Source organism: Pipistrellus kuhlii, unplaced genomic scaffold (genome assembly GCF_014108245.1).
Source record: "Pipistrellus kuhlii isolate mPipKuh1 unplaced genomic scaffold, mPipKuh1.p scaffold_m20_p_6, whole genome shotgun sequence".
In the NCBI taxonomy this organism is placed as follows: Eukaryota; Metazoa; Chordata; class Mammalia; order Chiroptera; family Vespertilionidae; genus Pipistrellus; species Pipistrellus kuhlii.
The window spans coordinates 51,539,311-51,567,160 of record NW_023425562.1 but is presented as its reverse complement, the minus strand read 5'-3'; the positions used below and the strand labels follow the sequence as shown (position 1 = coordinate 51,567,160).

At 42.0% G+C, this 27,850-nt stretch overlaps 1 protein-coding gene across 1 annotated transcript in view; it reads left to right on the top strand.

Moving 5' to 3' along the window:
• The window catches only part of CNBD2 (cyclic nucleotide binding domain containing 2), a 46,368-nt gene extending 21,425 nt beyond the window's left edge, over nucleotides 1–24,943 (top strand). The window contains 5 exon segments of the mRNA XM_036417936.2: nucleotides 7,377–7,491; nucleotides 14,899–15,076; nucleotides 16,526–16,646; nucleotides 18,506–18,669; nucleotides 24,600–24,943. Coding sequence (XP_036273829.2) covers nucleotides 7,377–7,491; nucleotides 14,899–15,076; nucleotides 16,526–16,646; nucleotides 18,506–18,669; nucleotides 24,600–24,927 — 906 coding nt within the window. The 3' untranslated portion in view covers nucleotides 24,928–24,943.
• Nucleotides 24,944–27,850: the final 2,907 nt, after the last annotated feature.

Below are 27,850 nucleotides of genomic sequence, written 5' to 3'. Positions count from 1 at the left end.
GGCCTTCAGAGCTCTCAACTACCAGTTCTTCTCAGCTTTCTCCCATCTCTTCTCACATGACCATCAGGATCCTCCAAACTTATATAAACCCCAAGCACATCCCTACTGCAAGCTCGGCTTCCTACTATTCCATCAGCTGGCAAGTACCTCATCCTTATCCCCACCCTTTTCTGAGTCAAATCCTGTGCATCCAAACCCTTTCATGTGTAGAGGCTGGAAGCCAAGCACTGCATTTCCTCCCTTGTAGCTAAGGCTCTGGATGCGATTTGGATCCACCAATCTGATGCACTTGGATAGACTTGGTTTTGGAACTGCCAGACATCGACATTGTTAGTGGACCCACCCTCTGAGTGGCTGCTCCCACTGTAGGAGCGTGCTCATCCCAGTCAGCTGAGCTTGAGTGTCTGCCCCCTGATGGTCAGAACACATATAGTAACTGGTCAACCGGTCATCCTGCCATTCGGTACCTGGGCTTTTATTATATAGGAGTGTGTATAACACACCCTTTATAACACTACAATTTATAGATTTTTGCACATTTTCCTAGAGAACTAGTTGTTAAACTTAGCAGCACCCTGGATGTGCTTGTGTTATTATTCTGGGTTATGTCCTAGAGAACAAATTCAAGTGTAGCTAACATACGCAGAAAGGAATGTATCAGAGGGTATTAAATAGCTAACAGATTTACTGGTGGTGGTGGGGAGGCCTGAAGAAACAGACCTAGACTGAAAACGACTCCCAAAAAATTCCAGATCAGAGTCCAGATCTGGATTGCCACAGGTGCTGCTGCTCCTGCCATGTTCAGAAGCCACTGCCTTCACTAACACTGTTGATGTCTGGTAGTTCCAAAACTATGTCTATCCAAGTGCATCAGATTGGTTGGAACCAAATCACATCCAGAGCCTTAGCTACAAGGGAGCTTAGGAAATGCAGTGCTTGGCTTCCAGCCTCTACACATGAAAGGGAATTGGATGCACAGGATTTGACTCAATCAAGGGTGGGGATAAGGATGAGGTACTTGCCAGCTGATGGAATAGTAGGAAGCCGAGCTTGCAGTAGGGATGTGCTTGGGGTTTATATAAGTTTGGAGGATCCTGATGGTCATGTGAGAAGAGATGGGAGAAAGCTGAGAAGAACTGGTAGTTGAGAGCCCTGAAGGCCAACTTGAATCATTTGCAATTCCTTCTCCTCCCTGATATCTGCTTCATTGTACCTAAAATTTGTTTTTCTTAAAAAGATTCAGGGGATAAGTAGTGAGGGATGTAAATTCAAGACTTCTTTTAATCAGCAGGATGATTACATCCTGACCTGCAGAACGTAGGTGGGTGCTTCTTAATCTGTTTTGGCCTCCATTTCTTAATCTGTAAAATGGACTAATTTACCCCATATAGTCTGTAAGGGTGGGAGTTTAGCACATACTCAATTAATATTCATTCTCTAATCCAGCTGTTCCCAGAATGTTGTCGCTGGACCAGCAGCATCAGAATCATTTGGAAACTCATTAAAAGTGCAAATTATTGGGCCCACACAAGAGCTATTAAATCCAAAACTATGGGAAGAGTGGGGGTGGGGGAGGAGCTCAGGAATCTGTGTATTCACAGCCTTTCATGATGCACATTAAAGCCAGAGAACCTGCTATTTAAGGGAGGAGTTTTCAAATTTTGGTAAGCACAAAGAACACCTAGAGCACTTTTTTAAAAGGCATGTAGATTCCTGCCTCACCACAGAGATCTGATTCATTAACTCTGGAAAACTGCATTTTGAATAAGTGACTAAGTGTCACAGGTACGCAGCTGGCAAGGCTCCATAGTTGAGTGTCAACCTATGAACCGAAGGTTGTGGTTTGATTCCAGATCAGGGCACTTGCCCAGGTTGTGGCTTGATCCCCAGTGTGGGACTTGCAGGAGGCAGCCAATCAGTGATTCTCTCTCATCATTGATATTTCTATCTCTTCCTCTTCCTTCCTCTCTGAAATTAAAAAAAAAATTTTTTTTTTAAAGTATCACAGGTGATTCTAATGTAGGGGTGCTTGAACTTCATTCTGAGAAAAATAATACAGATGTCACGAACTCATCCTGGTCAGCAGATAAGTTTGGTTTGTCCCTTACAGTGTTTTATTAGAAGCTGACTTAATAGTTGAGGTGGAGATTGGACATAACAATTCTGATTTCTGGCTTCTTTGAATATTCAGAAGATCAGGCGATACCAGGCTGTATTCTGGTGTGGCCCCCTCTGGCTGGAGTTCAAGAGCACCTGCCCCTTTAAAGGGACTGCTATTTTTTTTTTTTCTTCTAATTTTTATATCCTGCCTAGTTAGCTCCTTGAGTGTTCCTCTGCTAAGGAAACCAGGCTGCCTGACTCCTGTAGTTTACTCATATTGCCACTAGAGGGCAAAATCAGCAGCTGGTTGTTGGGGAGTCCTCGAGACCCAGTAAAGAACTTGATTTCCTGTTGGTATTACAAACATAATCAATGCCCATAATCAACTCATTTTGAACAGTTTATCATTTGGGGACACATAGTGAAATTGTTTTCTTTACAGATACAGATGTGATTAAATATCCATGAGAGACTTTCTAAGAAGAAACTATTGGAGTGTTTTTCTTTAGCACCTGCGGTTCCTAGTTGATAAATGTTTGTTGAATGAATATTGAATAAAACTCCATGTACAATGCCTGGCATATAAAAGGGCTTATTAAATATTTGATCCCTTCTTCTTCTTCCTCTTTAACAGTAAACTGTCTTGAACCTTAACCCTTCATAATGTGTTTCTTAGAGTTCCTACTAAAAAAGGGTAAAGGGTTTATAAAGATATGAAATTTTAAGAGGACATATTCGTCTTGCCTATCAGATTAGGAAAAATTAAAAAGACTGTGCAAACCCAGTTGTCAATGTGATAAAAGATTTATTATAAGGGACTCTGTTATATACCGTCAGAGAGGTGTAAACAGATCTAACATTTCTGAGGGGCAGTTTGTTGATGTGTATTGAAACATGCATACCTTTAGGAATTAATCCCAAAGAGATAATGAAACATGGGTATTCTTTTAGGTAAACTATTTTCAGCTGCAATTATAAACAATCCTCAAATTTCAGTGGATTAACTAATAAAGATTTATTCATAGCAGGCCAGTTAGTCTTATGGTAGGCCAGTTGCTCCTTATAGGAACTCAAGGACCCAGGCCACTGGAGACTCTATCTAGATTCCAGTGGGGAGCCAAGCTTGCAGTAAGGATGTGCCTGATGTTTATATAAGTTTGGAGAATTCGGATGGCTTTGTGAGAGAGGATGGGAAGAGCCCCTAAGAACTGATAATGGCAAGCCCTGAAGGCCAGCCTGAATCATAATCAACAGGATGGGGCAAGGGAATGTTGAGAATAAAGCACTGGCTTTTAAAGTTTCCACCCAGAGTATCACAAGCCACTTTGCTAACAGAAATTGACCAAAACAAATTCCTAATTCAAAGAGCGGAAAAATACAATCCTTCCATGTGCTTGAGAAGGGAACTCAATTATTTGTGAACTGCCTAATGTCCATTCTAGAAGATGTATGGACAAGATTGCCAATTAAAGTTGATGGCCACTGCAAGTCACAGAAACCCTCCTCCAGCAGCTTAATGAATAATAATTTTTCTCATGGCAAAGTCTAGATTTAAGCAATCCAGGGTTAGAAGAGCTGTTTTAGGGAGTCTTTCAGAACCCACACCCCTTCTAGCTTCTATTTTCTTAAAAAGAAATAAAAATAAAAATAAAACACACACACACACACACACACACATATATTTATTTCTGAAAGGAAGGGAGAAAGAGATACAAACATCAATGATGGTAAAGAATCTTCTGGCTAGCTTTTACTTTGATCATCCACAGCTTATGGCTTTCATCCTAATGGTCACAATATGGCTACTTTACCTCTAACCATCAAGCAGTGGGAAGGGAGAAGGACAGCCTTGGTTTCCTATTTTATCCATCTGTCTTTCATTTAGTCTCATTTGCCAGAACTGGGTCACTGCCATGCCCACTGCTGAGGAGATAAGGGAGGTGGCAAGTTATTTTAGCTGGGGATTTTGCTGTCCTGAACAAAATCATGAGAGGTAAATTAGAAACAAGCTAAATATGAACCTTCAAAAATATTTTCTTGAGATGTAACATATATGCAATAAAGAACTCAAATTAAACTTTCCAGCTTGGTGAATTTTTACATGTGTATTCACCTGTGTAAGCTTCACTAAGTCAAGACAGAGCACATTTCCTGCACCTCAGAAGGCTCTCTTGTGCCCTTCCTTGACAAAGTCCCCCTATGATAACCACTCTTCCTCCTTGTCACCACAGATTACTTTTACATGTTCTTGAACTTCATATAAATGTACTCATATAGTATGTACCCTTTGTGTCTGACTTCTTTTGCTCATCTGAATATTTCAATTTTATGCAAGTTCTGGCAATGAAACATTAGAAGCAAAAATGTAGAACCATATTGCTTAGCATGAAAAGATGTCCTTGATATATTGTTTTTATTTTTATTTACTTTTTATACATTAAGTTTTTTAAAAGGTTATGAAATTCTGTTTACATAAGTGGATTCATTTATGAAAAATTGCCTATATTAAAGCGCCAAACAGATTGTCATATTACAGTGGGAAGGTTAGAAAGAGGTGGGGGAGATAAGAGATCAACTGAAGGACTTATATGCATGCATATAAGCATAACCAATGGATGCAAAACATTGGGGTGAGGGCATTGGTAAGATATGTACACATATAATACCTTAATAAAAAAAAAGAAAAAAGAAAAATTGTCTATACTTATAGAGAAAAGTTTGAAAGAATATGCACCAAAATGTTATTACTTTTTATTTTGGGGTGTTGAGAATGACATAGTTTTAACTTTCTCTGTTCTTTTTTTAAACTTAAATTTTTAAAATCTTTATTGTTGAAAGTATTATAGATGTCCTCTTTGTGTTTTTTCCCTCCATTGACCCCCTCCTCCCTGCACCCACCCTCCCCAAGCCTTTGCCACACTATTGTCTGTGTCCATGGGCTATGCATATATGCATATAAGTTCTCCAGTTAATCTCTCCCTCCCACCTCTCCACCCCCACCTTCCCTCTGAAATTCATCAGTTTGTTCACGGTTATATTTGTCTGGATCTATTTTGTTCATCAGATTTCACTTATGAGTGAAATCATGTGATACTTACCTTTCTCTGAAAGGCTTATTTCACTTATCATAATATTCTTCAGATTCATCCACACTGTTGCAAATGGTAAGAGTTCCTTTTTTACCACTGCATAGCATTCCATTCTGCTAATGGGCACTTGGGCTGTTTCTAAATCTTAGCTATTATAAATTGTGCTACTTATGAACACAGGGGTGTATATTTTCTTCCTTATTGGTGTTTCAGTTTCTTAGAATATATTCTTAGAAGTGGGTTCATTGGGTCAAACAGGAGTTCCATTTGCAATTTTTTTTTTTTTGAGGAAATGCCATACTGTTTTTCCACAGAGGCTGCACCAGTCTAGCATTCCCACCAGCAGTGTGCTAGGGTTCCCTATTCTCCACATCCTCACGAACACTTGTTGTTTGTTGATTTGTTGTTGATAGCCATTCTGACAGATGTGAGGTGATACCTCATTGTTGTTTTAATTTGCATCTCTTGGATGATTAGTGACTGAGCATTTTTTGGAGGATTAGTGACTTTGAGCATTTTTTCATGTGTCTCTTGGCCTTCTGTATGTTCACTTTGGAGAAGTGTCTACTTAGTTCCTTTGCCCATTTTTAAATTGAATTGTTTGTCTTCCTTTTGTTAAATTATATGAATTCTTCAGATATTTTGGAAATTATCCCCTTATTGGATGTATAATTGGCAAATACATTCTTCCATGCAGTGAGCTCTCTTTTCACTTTGTTGACAGTTACTTTTGCTGTGCTTTTTAATTTGATGTAGTCCTTTTGCTTATTTTTTTCCTCAGTTTTCTTTGCCCTAGAAGATGTAAACATATTGCTATTAGAAATGTCAGTGATTTTGCTATCAATGTTTTTTTCCTAAGATTTTTATGGTTTTCACGACTTAAATTAGGTCTTTTAATCATTTTGAGTTTATTCTTGTATATGGTGTAAGTTGGTGGTCTAGTTTCATTAATTGCATGTACCTGTTCAGTTTTCCCAACACCATTTATTAAAGAGACTTTCTTTACTCCATTGTATACTCTTGCCTCCTTTGTCAAATATTAATTGAGCATAATGGCTTGGGTCAATTTCTGGGGTCTCTGTGACCATTTCATTGATCTTTATGCCTATTCTTGTGCCAGTACCAGATTGTTTTGAGTACAGTGACTTATATAACTTGATATTGCAATTCCTCCAACCTTGTTCTTCTTTCTCAAGATTGTTGTAGCTATTCAGGGTCTTTTTTTGGTTCCATATAAATTTTTGGAGTATTTGTTCTATATCTGTGAAATATGCCATTGGTATTTTAATGGGATGTCACTGAATCTATAGATTGCGTTGAGTAGTATGGAGATTTTAATGATGTTGATTCTATCAATCCATAAACACAGTATTTTCTTTCACTTGTTTATATCCTCCTCTATTTCTTTGTTCAATGTCCTGTAGTTTTTTAAACTTTTAATTTGGAATGATTTTATTTTATTTTTTTAAAATATATTTTATTGATTTTACAAAGAGAGGAATTGAGAGGGACAGAGAGTTAGAAACGTCGATGAGAGAGAAACATCGACCAGCTGCCTCTTGCACACCCTCCACTGGGGATGTGCCCGCAACCAAGATATTAATACATGCCCTTGACCGGAATTGAACCCAGGACCTTTCAGTCCTCAGGCTGACGCTCTATCCACTGAGCCAAACCGGTCCCAGCTAATTTGGAATGATTTTAAATTTGTAGAAAAGTTTCAAGAACTGTACAAAGAACTTCTGTAGAAACAACCTAGATTCATCGATTGTTAACATTTGCCACATTTGCTTTAATATGTATGTTTTTTCCTTCCTGAATCACTTGAGAGTTAAGTATCATTCATCATACATTTACATTATTATTTTTTAAGAAATTAACCACAGAATAATTATAAAAATCTGCAAATTTAGCATTGGTATAATCTATAATCCAAAATCAATTTCACTGTGTCCCAATAATATCCTCAATGACTTTTTTTTCCCAATGCCACATTGAATTTAGCTATTTGAATTTTTTATAAGTATATAACATATTCATTTTTTAAAAGAGACCCAGAACTACTTAATATTGAGCAAATAAAACAAAATGGAGTGAGACATAATACAGACAGAATATTTTCAAAGTGTGGTCTGCCTGGAGCCCTTGGGGTTAAGCCTTTGGTTTTATGTTCCTTGATGCATCCAGGGCAGCTGTGAAGTCCTGCGGCTATTAGACCTTGCGGCTTCGAGGGTCTACTACAAGTGGCTTTGGCAGCATCTGGAGCTGATAGATGATAGAGCTCTGAAGACCAACCTCAAAGGTAAGCAAGCATCTGCCCACATCTGGCAGCCGGCAGCCCAGCAGGGACACCTGGCCCTATCCTGTTTCCAGTTCCCAGCCCATAGAGTTTTAGAAATCTCGAGCTACAAGGGCCTGGTGGAATATCTGGTTTGATTCCTTCTTCCACCAGCTGTGAAAACCTCGTCTTAACTCCCTGGCCAGGTTAGACTCCAGCCTATCTCTCCCACTCCTCCTTTTCATCTTTTTCTCTTAGGAGGGAGGGAGAGCTCGGAGTTAGACGGGTTTGATTCCCACTGATCAACTGGGTGACTTGGTTGAGTACTTAAGCTTCATGGCCTCATGGCCTCATTTGTGCCATGGCAGTGTTGTGGTTAAGAGAGCAAGCCCAGGTGACAAACTGCTTGTGTTTGAACCCAGGGTTTGTCTCTTACTAGGTGTGATTCTAGAAAAGTCACTCTGTTTCTCTCTGTATCCATGCCCTCAGTCTATAAAATGTGAATCGTCGTCTCTTCTTCATAGACTTGTTATGAAATTAAGCAGATGACTATATAAAGTTCTCAGAACACTACTTGGACGCATTAGTATATAGTAGAGGTTCATTGTCATTATCACACAGGTTACTAAAGAAGGCTGACTGAGATCATGCATGCATCTCTCTTTTCCACTACCAACCCACCAGACAAAAAGCTGTATTCCATAAAAGTTCCCCCCAATGTTATTTATTGTGGTAAAATACACATAACAAAATTTACTATATTAACCTTTTTAAGCTTACAGTTCGGTGGCATTAAATACATTCATAATGTTGTACAAACATCACCACTATCCATTTTCATAACTCTTTTCATCTTATAAAACTGAAACACTATACCAGTTAAACAGTAACTCCCAATTCCCCCTCTCCCTGGCAGCCACCATTCTATTTTTCCTCTCTACGATTTTGACTACTCTAAGTACCTCATGTAAGTGGAATCATACAATATTTGTCTTTTTTGTGATTGGCTTATTCTACTTTGTATAATGTCTTTGTGTTTCATCTATGCTGTAGCTTATGTCAGAATTTCCTTCCTTTTTAAGGCTGAATAATATTCCATTGTATAAATATACCACATTCTTTTATCCATTCAACTGTTGAGCTGCTTCCACATTTTAGCTTTAGTGAATAATGCTTTTGTGAACACAAGTGTACAAATATATATTTGAGATCCTTTTTCCTTTTGAATATATACCAAGAAGTGGAATTGTTGGATCACATGGTAATTCTATTTTTGTGTGTGTGAGGAATCACCATTTGTGTTTCATAGCAGCTATACATTGTACATTACCACTAAGAGTGCATAAGGATTCCAATTTCTTCACATCCTCATCTTTTTCTTTTAAGTTTTAGGAATTCTCTATATATTCTGGACATTAATTTCTTTTCAGATATAAGATATACAAATATTTTATCCCACTTTCCAGTTTGTCTTTTTATTCTGTTAATTTTGTCTTTTAATGCACAAAATTTAAAAATTTTCATGAAGTCTATTTTGTCTGATTTTATGTCACTTGTGCCTTGGTTTATATATAAGAAATCATTGTCAAATCCAATGCCATGAAGCTTTTGCCTTATGTTCTCTTCTAATAGTTTTATAGTTTTAGATCTTACATTTAGGTCTTTGCTTCATTTTGAGTTAATATTTGCATATGTTCAATAAGGGTCCAACTTATCTTTTACATGTGGATATACAGTTTTCACCACACCATTTGTTGAAAAGATGGTCCTTTTCCTATTGATTGGTATTGGCACCCTTGTAAAAATTATTTGACCACATATGTGAACATTTATTTCTGAGCTCTTTATTTTGTTTCATTGATACACACACACACACACACACACACACACACACACACACACACTAGATGCACGGGGGTGGGGAGAATCCCTCAACCCAGCCTGCACTCTTTTGCAATCTGGAACCTCTTGGAGGATGTCCAACTGCCAATTTAGGCCAGACCCTGCAGGGATTCCTGTGGGATCAGACCTAAACTGGCAATTGGATGTTCTGGATTGCGAGAGGGATGTCTGACTGCTGGCTCCTAACCACTCGCCTGCCTGCCTGCATGCCTGCCTGATAGCCCCTAACTGCTCACCTGCCTGCCTGACCACCTTTAACCACTCTGCCTGCCTTCCTGATCTCCCATAACTGCCTCTGCCTCGGCCCCTACTGCCGTGGCTTTGTCAGGAAGGCCGTCTGGAAGGACTTCTGGAATAGCGTCTGGAAGGTCGTTTGGCTGTCTGGTCTAATTAGCATATTATGCTTTTATTATTTCATACACACACACACATACACACACACATTATTGGCCCAGTGCCCAAAATTCATGCACATTAAAAGGGAATTAATTAAAGGAAATATTTTATTTTATTTTATTTTATTGGGGTATTTTATTTTTTACTTTTAATTTTTAAAAAATAATGTTAGATTTTTTAAGTTTAAAAAATATTACAATTAACATATGTGTAACTTTCATCCAGCTCCTTCAGATGATAACATTTTACAAAACCAAAGTATTATTATAAACCAGGAAATTAACATTGATATGATGCTACTAACTGTCCCAATCTAGGAAAGTTTCTCCTTCTTTCATGACCTTGACATTTTTTAAGAATACTGATCAGTTATTTTATAAAATTTTCCGCAATTGAGTTGGCCATGGTTATAAAATTTTGGCTATACCACTACAGAAGTGATGCCATTATATCAAGGGGGAGCATGATGTTGATATCCCATTACCATTGATATACTTGCAACACTGTCTCTCCAATGTAAAGTTATGATTTTTCTGTTTGTTATTATTAAATGTCTTGTGGGATGATACTTTGAGATTATATAAGTATCTTGTTTCTCAGCATTTATTACCCACTAATTTTGGCACCTATTAAAGATGCTTGTAGGCAACAATAATTACTGTGCTGTTTGCCAAACAGTAATTTTCTCATTTGTATTAATTCTTCTGCTTTTATTATTAGATGATCTGTCCCTTCTGATTTACTTATCCATCCAATAATTTATATTATTATAGATATTTATTTTTTTTCTATGGCTTATATTCCACTAGTAGATGATTTTGATGCTCACATTATCCCAGATTTGGTCTTTGACTTTCATGTTTGCTTCTGTATTTTTTTTAATCTTTATTGTTCATATTATTATAAATGGTCCTCATTTTCCCCCCCTCCATTGCCCCCTCCACCAGGTTCCCACCCCACCCTTAGCCCTTTTCCCCTGCCCCCATTGTCCTCATCCATAGGTGCACAGTTTTTGTTCAGTCTCTTCTTGCACATCCCCACTCCCTTTTCCCCTGAGAATCGTCAGATCATTCCCCTCCCATACCTCTGATTCTATTATATACACCAGTTAATATTGTTCATCAGATTTTTTAATTCCCTTGGTTTTTAGATTCACTTGTTGATAGTTACTTATTTGTTGTTCATAATTTTTATCTTTATTTTCTTCCTCTTCCTGAAGAACCCCCTTCAGCAATTCTTATAATTCTGGTTTGGTGGTTTTGAACTCCTTTAGCTTTTTTTTTATTTTTATTTTTTTTATTAGTGAAGCTCTTTATCTGGCCTTTGATTCTGAGTGATAGCTTTGCTGGGTAGAGTATTTTTGGCTGTAGGTTCTTGCTATTCATCACCTTGAATATTTCTTGTCATTCCCATCTGGCCTGCATGGTTTCTGTTGAGAAATCAGCTGACAATCATATGGGTGCTCCTTTATAGGTAACAACCTGTTTTTCTCTTGCTGCTTTTAATATTCTCTCTTTGTCTTTTGCTCTTGGAATTTTAATTATGATGTGTCTTGGTGTGGTCCTCTTTGGATTCTTTTTGTTTGGGGTTCTGTGTGCTTCCTGGACTTGTAAGTCTAATTCTTTCACCAGATGGGGGAAGTTTTCTGTCACTATTTCTTTCAGTATGTTTTTGGTATCTTGCTCTCTCTCTTCTTCTGGGACCCCCATAATTCTGATGTTGGTTTGTTTGAAGTTGTCAGAGGTATCTTCAACTTTCTGGATTCTCTTGTCTTCTTGCTTTTGCGGAGGAGTGTCTTCTGGCTCTTTATGTTCCAAATCTTTGACTTGATTCTTGTGATCTTCCATTCTGTTTTTAGGACTCTGTATAATATTTTTTTATTTCAGACAATGTATTCTTTATTTCTAGTTGATCCCTTATTATTTCTAGTTGATCCCTTTTCATATCCTCATAGGTCTCCTTTATTTTATTGGCCTTTTCTAGGAAATTTTTGAAAAACCTTATAACCGTGGTTTTGAATTCTATATCCAGTCGCTTTTTGTCCTCCATTTCTTTCGTTTGTGATCTGTTTCCTTGTCTCTGCATTTTCACAGCTTCCCTGAGTTGGTAGCCTTAAAAGTCTCTGTGTTCAGCTTGGATGGGGTGGAGTTTCAGGGTGGAGCCTACAGCCTTGGCTTCCATCAGCCCCACCCTATGAGGCTCCCAAGTCTCAGTGTTCCTCAGTGTCCTTCGGTACTCACTGCAAGCACCTCTGAGAGAAAGGTGCCCTCGAGTTTCGCCCGCTACCAAACAGTCTAGGCTCTCCCCAATGAGCCCAGAACTGGGGTTCAGTGCAGTTGGAAGTGGGGTTGGAAGTGGGGTTCAGAGCAGTCTGGAGCTTTTGTCTCCTTCCTGCTAGGGCAATCCAGCGGCACAGTCAACTGTCCGTCCTCTGCGCGCAATGTGCGCACCTCCAGGATTTCCTTTCACCGCTCCCCTGAGGTTCCGCCTTACAGCCCAGACTCCCTCCTTATGTGTCTGGGTCCCCAGGGTCTCACCCAGAACTGGGGTTCAGTGCTGTCGGAACTGGGGTTCAGCAAGTCCTGAGCTTTTATCTCCTTCCCGCTAGGGAATGCCAGCCAGGCACTCAGCCTCCCCCTCCTCTCCATCTCTGTCCTCTCTGCGCATGCAACGTGTCTCCGTACCTTAGGCTTTTATAGCTCCTCTGATTTTCCTTCTGGTTTTCTCTTTCCTTCTAGTTGTAGAATTTCCAGTCAGTTGACTTTCCTGTAGTTCTGGGTAATGTCCATTTTGTATTTTAGTTGTATTTTATTGAAATTGTTGTGTGAGGCTACAGTTAGGTGTTTACCTATGACGCCATCTTGGTTTCTGTAAAGGAAATATTTTAATATTGCTATTTGCCCTTTCTCTATAATAGAAGTGTCAGAGATAAAAGAAAATTAGTAAAATATGTTTGAAAATCTTTCTCCTGTCAGAGTCTGGGGCACACTGTGGGACCCAGAGTCAAGTACCCGCCCATTTGTGCACACCTCAAAATCACACGAGACCCAGACCAGGCCGGCCCCACCCCCATTAGGCGAGATCCAGACCCGGCTGGCCGGCCCCACCCCCGTCAAGCCCTGTCATGCAGGGAGCAGAACCTCAGGTCCCCTGGCCCAGCACTGGGTGGGAGGCATAGCCTCAGGTCTCCCATCAAGCCTCGCTGGGTAGGGGGTGCAGCCTCAGGTCCACCGGTGCATGCCAGGTGGAGGATGCACCCTCAGGTTCCCCGCCTGGCACTGGGGCAGGGGCGTGGCCTGAGGTCCCCTGGGCCAGTGCCAGGGTGAGTGCATGGCCTGAGGTCCCCTAGCTGGATGCTGGGGTGGGGGATGCAGCCTCAGGTCCCCAGCCTGGCACCAGGGAGGAGTCATGCCTTGAGGTCCCCTATTAAGCACTGCTGGGCGGGTACATGACCTGAGGTCCCCTAGCCTGGTGCCGGGGCAAGAGGCATGGCCTGAGGTCCCCAGTTAAGCCCTGCTGAGCAGCGGGCACAGCCTCAAGTCCCTGCTAATCGCTTATTATGAGAACCCTGCCTCCACTGTGGGTGCAGCCATCTTGTGTTTCGGGAACCCCACCTCTGCTGTGGGCACAGCCATCTTGTGATGGTATGATGGTTAATTTGCATATTATCTCTTTATAAGATTATATATATTATTGTTGATGTTGTTAATCCTCATCCAAAGATACTTTTCCATTGATTTTTAGGAAGAGTAGGAGAGAGAGGGAAAGATAAAAGAGGAACATTGATGTGAGAGAAACACATCGATTTGTTGCCTCCTGCATGAGCCCTCACCAGGGCCTGGGCCAGGGAGGAGCCTGCAATCAAGGCACTTGCCTTTGACTGGAATCAAATCTGGGATCCTAGGGGTGTCGAACTCAATCAGAGAAGGGTCCAAAATCTAAAATCCAGCCTAAATCGCGGGCCAAATGGTTTACTGAACAGTCATAAACTGTCATTGTGATGGAAACGCAGCGGAGTGCAGTGATGACAGCGCGGTGCGGGCCACATTGCAAGGCCTGGTGGGACAGATTTGGCCCGAGGGCCTTGTGTTTGACACATGTGCAGACTGAAGGCTGACACTCTCTACTGAACCAAACTGGCTAGGGCAATATGTCTTTTTTTATGCCAGTATCACACTGTTTTGATTACTTTAGCTTTATAGTAAGTTTTGAAATCAGGAAGTGTGAATTCTCCAGCTTTTTTTTTTTTTTTTTTTTTCTCAAGATTGTTTTGGCTATTTGGGATCCCTTGAGATTTCTCCTGAATTTTAGGATAGGTTTTTCTATTTCTACAGAAAAGTCAGATAATGACTTTTGATGATAATTACATTGAATCTATAGATGGCTTTGGGTAGTATTGACATCTTAACAATATTGGCTAATTCATGAACATGGGATATGTTTCCATTTATTATGTATTCTCTAATTTCTTTCAGCAGTGTTTTGTAGTTTGGTTAGTGAATAGAAATCCAACTGATTTTTGTGTAGACTTTGTGTCTTGCTACTTTGCTGAATTCATTTATTAGCTCTAATAGTTCTTGAGTAGTTGGTTTACTCCTGAGTAATATTCTCTTGGAGAACTTGTTAATAACTCTCATGGAAGGCCTGTTATGTGCTGGGCACTGTGCTAGGTACATAGTACATGCTCTTATCTGAAATTCTTACAATTATCCTATGAGGGTTCCAAGAGATTATGTAACTTGTCTACCATTCTATGGCTGGGCCTCCATTTATCTTTTGTTGCTGCCCCTACCCCCAATTCCAGTTTGAAAGCCCAGACAAATGTGATCTGCCAAAAAACATGAGCTTTCAATTAGATTGACCTGAGCTCAAACAGCTTCAGCCTTTTCCTGAGTGACTTAACCTCTCTGCTGCTTATTTTATTTCTTAAATGAGGCCATGGATACAATGGAGGGACAATACTAATACATGGACACCATGGTATATTTTTAACCCCTCTCTCTTTTAAAAAAAAAAATTTCCCCATACACCAAACTAGCCAGTCAGGTGCCTATGATATATCTCCAACTGCCCACCACAACCCTCATATGAGCAAAACCCCACTAATGTGTTTCCCTGTGCTTTCTCTAACAGAAGCTTCTGCTGTGAAGAGATTTAAGGAATTCCAGGTCAAATCATATCCTGTGCAGGATTTTAGCTCTCTGAAACTTCTGCATCTCCAGAAAGCCTTGGAGCAAAAGGGGACCACCTTCAGTAGGAAGCTTAATACGCTAGAAGATAGTCTCCCAAAGACCTTTGGCCCAAAGATCAAGTAAGCTTAGCTCTTGGCAGATAGGAGGGCCCAGATTCTGGTTGAAAGGATGATATAACTTACAGGGCAGGACGTCAGGGACGCTAGGGAGGGGGCGGAGGTAGCAGTCATAGCTCTACCCTAAAGGTTGGGGGTGTGGGGAAGGCGGCCTGAGAGGTGCTGGGTTTGATGTCCAGGAGCTGCATTATCTGCCTTTAACTCTCAGGGGCCACTTTAGGTGGTCAGTTTCTTCCTTTTTCAGGGAATCATTTGAAGAAGGGGTAGGACAGATCTTACAGCTGTCACTCTCTGCGTCACTGGTTCTTGAACCTCTTCAAAAAATCCTAACCATCCAGGGGAGATGGTATAAGAGCCTGGGCTTAGTAGTCAGTTCAACCCAGGTTCACATCCTGGCTTGGCCACTTATTTTAGCTCTTCGTCCCCGGGCAAGAAACTTGACCTCTGTAAGCTTTAGTTTCCTTGTCTATATATATAGTGTCTAAATCCCGGGGTTTAGACACTATTTCCTCAAGCCTTTTGCCTGTTAACTTCCCCAGCCTGCTCACCTCCATATGAGCATCCCATGGCTTCTGAGTTTTTTCCTCGGATGGATGCTCTTTCTAATTGATCCTATGCTTGAAATACCAATCCCAGTTCTTCTGAAGGTAGAGATAGAACATGCCCAGCTTCTCTGCTATAAATCAATAAGGGGAAAGGGACAGGCTGGACCCAGAAGTGAAAAATAAAGGACATGCTGGGCATGTGCCTCTCATCTACCAGTCCTGGGGTTTGTGTGAAAATAGAAACCTCCCTTATTTATGTGTAGGTGAGTTCAGCCATATTTTCAGCTGATAAATACTCTTTCTCCTGCCTCTAATCCAAAGAGCATAGCCTGTCTCTTCTTCTACCTAGCCCGAGACCAAAGAAGGCACAACAGGATTGCCTGGGTAAAATGAACCCCAACATGAACAAAGTACAGAGTCTCCGGGCTACCCAGGGAAACCTGTCTTTGTAAACAAACACACAAACACAAACAAAGCCACCTCTTCTCTGCCTTGCTGGAGTGTCCCTAAGAGTAAGCACAGAGCTTACTCTTTGTCAAAAAGTCTGGTCCATTTTCAGGCAGCTCTGACTTAGGAATTCCTTCCTCATGTTGAGCATACATCAGCCAGTGTGAACTTCTCACCCAGCAGGCCTGACTCAGCTGCATCAGCCACTTCTTGCACATAACAAACAATTTTCAGGTGGCTAAAGGGGTCCTGTCGTCTTCTCTTCCAAGTTTCCCTCCCTATTAAACTTCTCCAATTCCTGACTCAGTCTCTCCCAGGCCTTGATTTGGAGTTTCCTTACTTCTGAGAGAGGGGAAGGAAGATTTCCCCTCTCTGCAATAGAGATGGAGCTGATTATCCATGGCCTCATGAACTGGTTGTGTTACAAAGGAGTTCTTTTTAACAAGTTGTCTAATTTCAGATCCCGGCAACCTAATGTGCTGGAGTGTCCCATGGTCAAAACCAAGTATGGTGATATCCCGAAGGCGGCTTCAGTGGGGGGCTACGTTAAGCTCCACACAGTGCAGGAAGGAGAAATCATTGTAAGTGTACAGAAAGCCTTGTTTACGATATAGTATGTAACAGGATAGGTTGTGAGTGGTAAGTAATGAGAGTAAAGGTTTAAAAATATCCCACTCTATATGTGATGATATTAAGGAACAATATTGATTTTTTAAATATGGTAATTTAAAAATTACCATATTATGCTTATGGTTTTTAAGAGTTCTTATAGTTATGCAATAAATGTCAACATATTTACAGATAAAATATGACATCTGGGACTTGCTTTAAAATAATTTAGGAATAAGGCAAGGGTATCACCTCTCATCACTTCTATTCAACATTGTACTGGAAGTCCTAGCTAGTGAATTAAGATAAGAAGAGGAAGTAGAACATATACAGATTGGAGAGGGAGAAATAAAGCTGTTTGTTTGCAGATGATATGCTTATTTATTTCAAAGCATAAAATAAAAAAAGAACCCTTCAAAATTCCTAAAGCTAATGAAGGATTATAGCAAAGTTTTAGTAATAAGGTAAAGAACAATTGGAATTTGAAATTAAAAATACAGTGTCATGTACAATAGCACCAAAAAGTGAAATACTTAGATATAAATCTAACAAAATACGTTCAGGATCCATATGCAGAAAACTAACTATAATGAAATAATTCAAAGAAGATTTACGTAAATGGAAAATATTCTATGTTTGTGGATTGTATGATTCCAATTCTATGACATTCCAAAAAGGGTAAAATTACAGAGATAATAAGATCATTAGTGGTAGCCAGAAGTTTGGAGGTCAGGGGAAGGGCTGAATAGGTAAAGAACATGGGATTTTTAGGACAGTAAAATTATCTGTATGATACTGTAATGGTAGATTCAAAACATTACCTAAGCATTTGTCAAAACCCATAGAACTTTACAGCACAAAGAGTGAAGCTTAATGTATGCAATTTGTCAAAACAAAAAAATATTATCTAGGATGTTGGGAGATCACAGGAAGGAATATAGACTCTGACAAGAGGATTTAACAATTTTACAAATGCATAGAACCACTTCGATGAAGGGATTAGGAGTAAAAGTGCTGATGACTTAAGAATTTGGAGATAACTGGAGTCTGTAAGACTAAAAGCAGAAGGAACCACACACAAGCATTGGACTCTAGTTGATAAAGTTGGTGTATGGATTAATGATTGATGCTGCTGTCATGTATACTGAAATGGATCAAGTAAGTAAATGAATGGTGGATGGCAGGAGCCAGTATCTCACATCATGAGACATCTACAAGCAGATATGTCGGTTGACCTCCATCTCCCTTCCAGATATAACCAAACAGGAATCCATGCCAGGGAGCCAAAGGAGCATGACAAGCTGCAGTGAAGGAGGCCAGCGGCCTCCAAAGTCTATGCAGGAGGGAGAAAGAACTGAGGCTCAGTGGGCACATGCATTTATGGAGAAAGACATGCAGAAAAAGATGGGGAAGGGGGTTGTAGCTACAAAAGGGAAGATCTAGAAGAGGAGGACTAGCTGATTTTTGTCATAGTCCTGAGGAAGAGAACGTGGGCTTACTTGGCACAAGGAAGAGTTGAGATTGGCTATTGGGGGAAACTTGTAAAATGTAACTGTGAGTACAGTTATGGTAGAGAGCCTGCTGCCCACAGACAGGATGTGGACAAAGCGCCTTCAGGGCTCTTGTCATTTGAAGAGTCAGAATATTCGATGTCATGTAGCAAATGAGCCCTGGATTTCTCCCCATCATTTCCTGGACTTCTCCCCATCATTCGCCAAATGACCCCAGATGCAGTCACTTCCTATTTGAGCCTTGTTTTTTCCATCTATAATATCTGCCAGTAGAAGTGGATGGTCCCTGAGATCCAACTTTCTGGGACTTTTTCCTATAGGGCCTTCACCAGATCCTCCTTCCAGACAACCAACAAGACACACGGTCCTTGATCCTCGTGAGCCTGGGAGTTGAGTTGATAACAGTGTGGAAAGAAAAATTTTGTGAACTGGTTGACAACGAGGTAACAGAAAAGTTATGCAGATTCAAGATCGGGTACCCCAGGTCAGTGCTGGCTATGTGTGTATATCCCACCAGATCAAATGAACAAATTTTCACCTATTTTAGTAAAAGAAAGAAAAAAATACGATAATACCTAATGCTGACAAAGGTGGGATGAAACTGGTAGTCGTTGCTACACTGTAAATTATCTCAGTTCTTTGGATAATAATTTCAGCATTATGTTTTAAGTGCCATAAAACTGTTCCTACTTTTGGAAGCAATGGCCTACCTGTGAATTTATCTTTATATAACTAAGTTATGGAGAAAGCTACCTGCATTAGGATGTTCATAGCAGTCATATTCATAATAGAAAAACCACCACCACTATCACGTGTTACTAAAGGGATAGTTTAGAAAATTGTTATCCATGCTCTAGCCGGTTTGGCTCAGCGGATAGAATGTGGCCTGTGGACTGAAGGGTCCAAATTCAATTGTTCAAGGGCATATGTCCAGGTTGCAGGCTGATCCCCACTAGGGGGCGTGCAGGAGGTAGCCGATCAATAATTATCATCATTGATGTTTCTATGTCTCGCTCTCTGTTTCTCTCTGAAATCAATAAACATATATTTGGAAAAAAACACACACACAAAACTTTGCAGTGTTATTTCACTGCCTATAGGATACAGTGTGACTTAATGCCACATAAATGGTTCTTCATGATCTGACCCCTCAACTTGCCTGCAGCACCTCCTGCCACCTCTAACCCCTCCAACAACCTAGGCAGATGGCCTCCTGGACCCTCCATATAATCGCCTTTGCCATTGTAAGTCTTTCTACCTGAAATGCCATCCTCAAATCCTGTCCCTCTTTTTCTAGTAAATTTCTGCTCATTCTTTAAGATTCATCTTCTCAAGACAACCATTTGGCAGCTCTATCACTTACCACACACATTGTATTATAGGTGTTGACAGCCGTGTAGTTTGTACATATCTTTCCTCCATCACTTGATTCATCTTTATAGATATGCCTGCTCTGGATATTTCATATAGGTGGCATTCTATAACGTGGTCTTTTGTGGCTTGATTCATTATCTCAGTTCTTTGGACTTTATAGTTAGTAAAGATATTGGACTTTATCTGTCTTTCATCTCTAGCACTTGTATCCTACCTGGTAGGTAAATGTTGAATGAATAGGGGCATACTCATTGCAGAAAACTAGAAAATGCTGAACATTTAAAAAGGCGAAAACCAAAATTATTGCATTCCTCCACCAATCCCAATTAATGTTATGTGTGTTTCTTTCTTTTTATTTTATTTTATTGATTTTTTTCAGAGAAGAGATAGAGAGTTAGAAACATCGATGAGAGAGAGACATCATTCAGCTGCCTCTTGCACACCCCCTACTGGGCATGTGCCCGCAATCAAGATACATGCCCTTGACCAGAATTGAACTTGGGCCTTTCAGTCCGCAGGCTGATGCTCTATCCACTGAGCCAAACCGGTTTTGACTGGTTATAGAATTTTGCACCCTCCCTCCTTTTTTTCTTGTGGTGATATTGTGATCAGACTTGGTTGTGCTGGCATGTGTGGGAAGCGAGTTGGATTTTATAGGGGATCTGCATGACCTTGGATAAGTCATTTTCCCTCCTCTAGGCTTCAGACTCCAACCTGCAAAACAAGAAAATTAGACTAGAACAGTGTTTCATAAAGTATGGAACACATTCACAGAAGGTTTACAAAATGATTTCAGGCAGCACGTTTTAACAGCTATGTATTTATTCTAGTGTGAATTAGAAAAAGAGCATGATTCATTCACTACACCCATGACCTGACAGATTTTGTTGCTTAGAACAAAGCCAAAGTAAATATTTAAGTAAAAAAAGCTAAGTAGATTTAATAAAAAAATCATTAGTAAATCAATGATAACAGATAACATGCAGATATGGCCCAAATTGGGGCAGTTCTGTGAGAAAAACAAGTTGGAAAACGTGGTGGTTCCTTGCAGAAGGATGCCACGGTTCTCTGGTTTGCATGCACTACCAATATAGAAAATGGCTAGTTAGAGGTGACACCCAAGAAATGATTTAAGGAGCTTTAGTTCCTGCATAATGCCTGGCTCATGATGGGTACCAGTTAATGCCTGTTGAATTGAAATTCAGAAAGGCTTACATAGACTCAAGGGTGGCAGATGTTTGGGCTGCTCAGTCAGCACTTTGTTGCAATAATCTACAATGCTGACAGATTGAATTCTGGCTTTTTCATTACTTGTTGAACTCGTGGCTTTCTAGATTGCTAAAGTAGGCAGAAATCATAGCCAGTATCTAACTCAAATCCTCCATCTTTTAACTGAGCACCATGAGGCCCAGGAAAGGGCCTGTGACATCTATACCTCACATAGTCACTGACTGAGACACCTGTCCTGTGAATGCCACAGGCTAGACATCCAGAAACCTCTCCCTACAAAACACAGTGAGTGCCACGTAGAATATAATCACAGGAAAGAAGGGAAATCTCCAAGTGCAAAATGGAGAAGAGCCTAAAAGCCAAAGCACAGGGGGATCTAGTGTTGGGATTGTCCAGCAAGGATGGGGTTTAAGGGCATCATGGGTTGAAGTTGTACAGCCTGCAAGGACATGAAACTTTCAGTTCAAGTGAGGGAGGGAATGGAACTAAAGTGCCATGAAGCTGAGGTCCCTAGAAGAGCTACCCTGTTTAGTAAAAAAAACTAGAGTAGAAATCAGTATGACCATCAGCATCAGGAGGTAACATGGAATCTAGTCTGTCTTAACTTGGGAAAAGAAGATTCCCTAAGAATTTGTAATTGCCTGCTTGCCCCCTCAGGGTTTGGTGAGTCCCTTAGCCTCTTTGGCCCCAGTTTCCATGTTTGTGAATTGGGGTGGTTATGAGGATCAAGTTAATTAACATAAAGTGCTTGGCACATGGTAAGTGCTCAGTCAGAGATAAATAGTGTCATCATTATCTATTATGTAAAAAATTGGGAGTTAATGGAAATTACGTGAAGACTATCTAGTGGTGTGCTGGTGAAGGTTTAACAACAAACTCTCTGGCAGGTGGGAGGTAACCCTGATTTGAAGTGTTTGCCCATTCCTATTATGGACACACTCCCACCATGCTCAGTTTCGAGCTACCAACCTGATGGAGTTGAGAAGAGATGCACACATCTCTTGTGAGCTGGTAGGAGCTGACTTTGATACACCACTGAGACCAATAGGACTAGCTTGTAGCCCACTCGAACCTCTGGATTTTTTATTAAGTTGCTCTCTATGGATCATAGTGGACTCTGTTCTGGTCAAATAATGGAGCCAAAAGAATGTTCTAATCTGTTTGTGATTTATTAGGTTTGTCTCTTTAGGTGAGAGTACAGGCGAGTCAATGGAAATTGAACTTACCCTTTACTTGCTGTGGTCTCAGAAGGAAATTAGCCAATGAGTGCTGAGCCCATGCCAGCCTCCCCCATTTTTCCCATCCTCACATGCTATGAGGGCAGGGGGGAAAATAGGACCAGGACACCAAGGCCAGTCCAAGGTAGCTTCAATTTGCTTTCCATCTTTTCTTTATATTTTTATTGATTTCAGAGAGGAAGGGAGAGGGAGAGATAGAAATATCGATGAGAGAGAATCATTAATTGGCTAACTTATGCACGCCCCCTACTGGGGATTGAGCCTACAACCCCAGTATGTGCCCTTGACTGGGACACTTCAGTCCGCAGGCAGATGCTCTATCCATTGAGCCAACCCTGCTAGTGCTGCTTTCCATCTTTATAGATATGCCTGCTCTGGATATTTCATACTGGAGGCCTTCTACAATATGTGGTCTTTTGTGGCTTGCTTTTTAGCATAATATTTTCAAGTTTCATCCATGTTGCAGTAGTATCAATACTTCATTACTTGTTATTGTCAAATAATATTCCATTGCATGTGTATACCATACTTTATCTATTCATCAGATAATGGACCTTGTGAGTTATTTCTTCGTTTTGGCTATCCTATCTAATAAAAGAGTAATATGCAAATTGACCATCACTTCAAAACACAAGATGGCCACCCCCATGTGGCCAAAGATGGCTGCTCCCATGTGGGCACAAGATGGCCACCACAAGATGGCTAGCTGGGGAGGGCAGTTGTAGACAGTTGGGGGTGACCAGGCTGGTAGAGGAGGGCAGTTGGGGGAGTCCAGGCCAGCAAGGGAGGGAAGTTGGGGAGACCCTGGTCTGCAGGGGAGAGCAGTTGGGAGAACCAGGTCTGCAGGGAAGGGCAGTTGTGGGAGATCAGGCAAGCAGGGACGGCATTTAGGGCCAGCAGAGGAGGGCAGTTGGGGGAGACCAGGTCACCAGGGGAGGGCAGTTGGAGGGGAACAGGAATGCAGGAGAGGGCAGTAGGGAGGGGGGGGCAGGCCTGCAGGGGAGGGCAGTTGGGGGGGAACCAGGCCTGCAGTGGAGGGAAGTTGCAGGGGACCAGGCCTGCAGTGGAGGACAGTTAGGGGGAACTCAGACCTGCAGGAGAGGGCAGTTGTGGGGGGACCAGGCCTGAAGAGGAAGGCAGTTGGGGAAGACCAGATCTGCAGAGGAGGGCAGTTGTGGGTGATCAGGCCATCAGGGAGAGCAGTTAGGGGAGACCAGGCCAGCAGAGGAGGGCAGTTGGGGGAGATCAGGCCAGCAGAGGAGGATAGTTGGGAGAGACCAGGCCAGCAGGGGTTGACAGTTGTGAGGGGATCAGGCCTGCAGGGAGGGCTTTTGAGGTTGGGACCAGGCCTGCAGGGGAAGACAGTTAGGGGCAACCAGGCCTGTAGGGGAAGACAGTTAGGGGCGACCAAACTGGCAGTTAGGGGTGACCAGGCCAGCAGGGCAGGGCAGTTAGGGGTGATTGGGCCAGCAGGGGAGGGCAGTTGGGGGCAACGAGGCCTGCAGGGGAAGACAGGGGCGATCAGACTGGCAGTTAGGGGTGACCAGGCTAGCAGGGAAGGGCAGTCAGGGGCAATCAGGCTGGTTGGGGAGCAGTTAGGCGTCGATCAGGCTGGCAGTGGAGTGGTTAGGGGGTGATCAGGCTGGCAGGCAGAATTGGTTAAGGGCAATAAGGCTGAGGCAGGTGAACGGTTGGGAGCCAGCAATCTGGATTGTGAGAGGGATCCCAAATTGGAGAGGGTGCAGGCGGGGCTGAGGGGACAACCCCTCTGTGTACAAATTTCATGCACCAGGCCTCTAGTTATGAATAATGCTGCTATGAACATTCTTGTTCAAGTTTTTATGTTGGCATATGTTTCTATTTCTCTTGGGTATATACCTAGGAGTATACTTGCTGGGTCATAAATTACTATGTTTAACCTTTTAAGGAACTGCCAGACTGTTTTCCAAGGTGACTGCACCAATTTACATTCCCATCAGTAACATATTGGAAATCCTGTTCTAGTGTTCTCATATACTCATCAATATTTATTATCTATCTTTTGAATTATAGCCCTTTTAGTAGACATAAGTGATATCTCATTGTGGCCTTGATTTACATTTCCCTGATGGCTAATGGTCACATATGTAATTCAGTGGCCACATTAAAGAAATAAAAAGAAATGGGTAAAATTATCTTTAATAATATATTTTATTGAATTCAGTATATAAAAAATATTATCATTTCAACATATAATCAATATAAAATTATTAGATACTCTACATTCTTTTTTTGTTGTAAGTCTTTGAAAGTGGGTGTATGTTTTATACTCCCGGCACAGCTCTAATTCATATTGGTCACACTTCAGGTACTCAGCAACCACATGCAGCTCGTGGGCATTGTGTGGAAGGTCTAGGGGAAGAAAGTGTGGAAAGGCAAAGAAGGCAGAGAGAAGAGTCTGGGGAAGGCACAGAAGTGGGAAGGAGCACACTGTGTTTAGGGATTGAAAAGAGTGGTGGGAGGCAAGGCTGGAGGGGGCAGGGCACAGGGAGGAGGTGGCGTGGGGACCTCAGCATCTATGTCTCACCTTCAGCGATGAGGAAATGTGCCAGAAGTTCCTCATGGAGAACAGCTGGAACATCTTCCGGAAGGACCTGATACATCTGCTGGTGGAACCTCGCCGACACCCACCCTTCACCCCAGTCCGGTACAAGAAGAAACAGATCTACCACCCCAAGTCTCTGACACTGGATTTGTGTAACCTCAACAAGAAGACTAAACCTCATTATCCCATTTTCATGGCACCCCAGAAAAACCTCCCCCCACTGAGGGTTATCCAGGCCATCAAGGCACCCCGGTACAAAGTCAGAGAACTCCTGCCTCAGTACAAGAATGATGGAGTCCTTGTTCAGACCAAATAAAGAATGGAGGCTTGGCCACTGTGTTTCTGGAATGGACACCACGGGAGTTGTGGAGCTTGGAGTGGGGGCTACCAAAGGCTGCGCAGTGGGTCTGCACAGATGTTTAGGGGCAGCAACTGGGGCACTGTTTCCCTTGACACTTGTGGGGATGAGTGAGTGGATGGTCAGGAGGCTGGGTGTAGATAGGTTAATCAATGAAGATGCTTTCAGGGTGGAGGGTTTTATCTGAAAAGATGAATAGGAGGCGCAGAGGGGTTCAGACCAAAGTGAGCAAGACTGGGGTTGCAAACTCAAATACCTTCCAAGGCCAGACAAGTTATCTAAAGGAGAGCAGCAGAAGGACTGGGGAAGCAACAGAGGATGGTGGGGACTGGTGCACAGGTTCCCATCTCGATGGAGCAGCTGCCTCTTAGACCCAGTCAATTGATACCATGCCAGGAAGTAAGTGCAGGCCTGGTACTGCTGGCCTATTTTTCAAGAGAACCAAGAAACCCAATATTTAAGAAGATTCCTACTGGTTTTTAAATGTGAGCAACTAATTCGGATTGTTTTTTAAATACTGTGTTAGGCAGACAAAACACATATGTGGGCTGTGTTGGCCTACAAACTGCTATTTTGCCAATGCTCATCAAGCACCTTTCTCAGACTGACAGGGCATTGCCAGAGACTGGAGTGAGGCATGACTGTGGAGGGAGGCATAAAAAGCCAGAGGTGGGCAGCATGACAGGAGGGAGCGGCATCCTGGGTCAAGGATGAGGATCAAGCAGCCTGAGAGAGAGGAGGCAGACCAGAGACAGGAGGTGGTTGATTGGACTCAGAGAGGGCTCCCCAGTCTCTCTGTGGGTGGATCCTGAATCTGTAGCCATCTGTCACTGACCTAGGTTGGCACCACAGACCCAGCGCCCACTTACCTCTTTCCCTTGATAAATACCATAGTTTAGCTGTGACAGTGCCAAGGGGCCTGATGCAAGTCGTGACAGCACAAGGGCCTGGCCTGGGGCCACCAAGAGAGAGAGGAGCCCTCCCACACCCTACATAAACACTCACCTAGCCCACCCCTGGCAAGAAGTGGAGTCTGGGGGACAGCTGACTGCTGAACTGGACATCAAAAGCTCTGGAGAACCTGGCTCTGTTTTCATCTCCCTCGACCCCCCTCGATCTCCTTGAGCATCTTGAGCTCTTTTCCTGTACCCCAGTTTCTCCAGTGGCAAAACGAGCAAGTTGGACAAGATCAATGGTTTTCATGACTGAGGGGTGAGTACAGTGTGAAAAACATATTCAACATTATATTTTTATATGCTGAATTTAAAAGAAAACCTTTTATGTTGCACACAGTAAAGAAGAAGAAATATGGAATTTTTCTATCAGAAGGGAGTATGGGTGGAAAGTGTAGAGAATCAATGAATTTAATCAACTCAACTTCCCTATTAGATCCAGAAGTTCAAGGAGTCTGAGACGTCTGTGGTAGTCCTGGAAGGGCTGTCTGTGACCTACGAGGATGGGGTGGACTGTTTTGAACCTAGGTAAGTGGGAATGTCTGACTTTATGTGGGATCTCTTTGCATGTAGGGCTGTGGCTCAAAGATGATGGTGTGGACATCTTGTTCATTCAGTTAAAATTTATTTATTAAGCACTTGTTCCATAGCAGATTCAAAGGAGGATTAAGAGGCAGTCTCTATTTCCTCTTATTCTCTAGGCCTGGGGCCCCCCCCCCCCCCCCCGAAAGCAAACTCTTTCTGTAAAGAGCCAAATGATAAATATTTTGGGTTTCACCAGCCATGCAGTCTCTATTGTAACTACTCAGCTTTGTATGGTGAAATCAATCTTAGTGTTCCAATAAAGCTTTATTTACAAAAACAAGTGGCAGGCCAGATTTGGCCTGTGGGCTCTAATTTGCTTACTCATGCTCCAGGCAATAGGGAACCCTTAAAGGTTCTTGAGCAGGTAGGATATGAGAACAGAAACTTATTACTGAGTGCTTGTTCCATGACAGCCATCTTGCTAAGCATCTAACTAAAATCTGATAACCTTTGGGCTAAGATCCCAGCTCTGCCACTTAATGGCTGTTGAGGACTAAAAGAATTGGTACATGTATAGTACAGTGGAGGATTGTATTCACGAAGATTCATGGATCCCCCTTCCTGGAAAGTGAGAGAAAAATCTTGCAGACCAGGAGGCAGATCATGTTTCCCAGGAAAGTAGTGGGTGACAGAACCGTCTAAAAGGGCAACCTGGGAGTAAAGACACTGTGTGGGGGAGTAAAGAGACTGTGGGGCTGGTCTTCAGGACGTCTTGAGGGGAGCAGAGAAAGAGCTCAGCTTTTTCTGAAGCCACCATGTAACAGAAGAACCTGAGCATGAGACATGTCTAAAGAGGACTTCAAAGAGTTTTTCTGTATTTTGAGAATGTGTTTCTCCTGTGGGATTTCCTGAGGAAACATTGGAATAGCTCTAGGTTTAATGCAGTACTGCTGTTTCCTTGACTTCAGTAACCAAGCAGAGAGAGGGCAACATGAGGCCCCAGCTATATTTGGGTTACACAGGTACAGTGCTTGATACACATTAGATGTTATTAGCACCCTTTTGACTGTGATCAATTTGGCCATCCGGAGGCTCTCTTCCCCTTTCAATGGGATAGGAAACCGGCTTTGGAAGGCTAAGCCTTAATCATCAGTGATAAAGGCCATCCCCAAGAGATTTGGGGTGAGGCAGACCTGGCTGGCATCTTGCCCAACCTCCTGACTCTTCACTAAAGTGAATGGTTACTGTCAACATTAAGGGGCGCCTTGGAGGGAAGAGAGCAGAGGCAGGTCTCCAGAGCTTAATTAGCATGCACTGTGGGTGAGGGAGCTTTGCCAGAAGGATGGGTGAACCGGTGTGGGAGGGCTTGTGGTTGCTTGTAAGTATGCGGGAGCCTCCTAGCT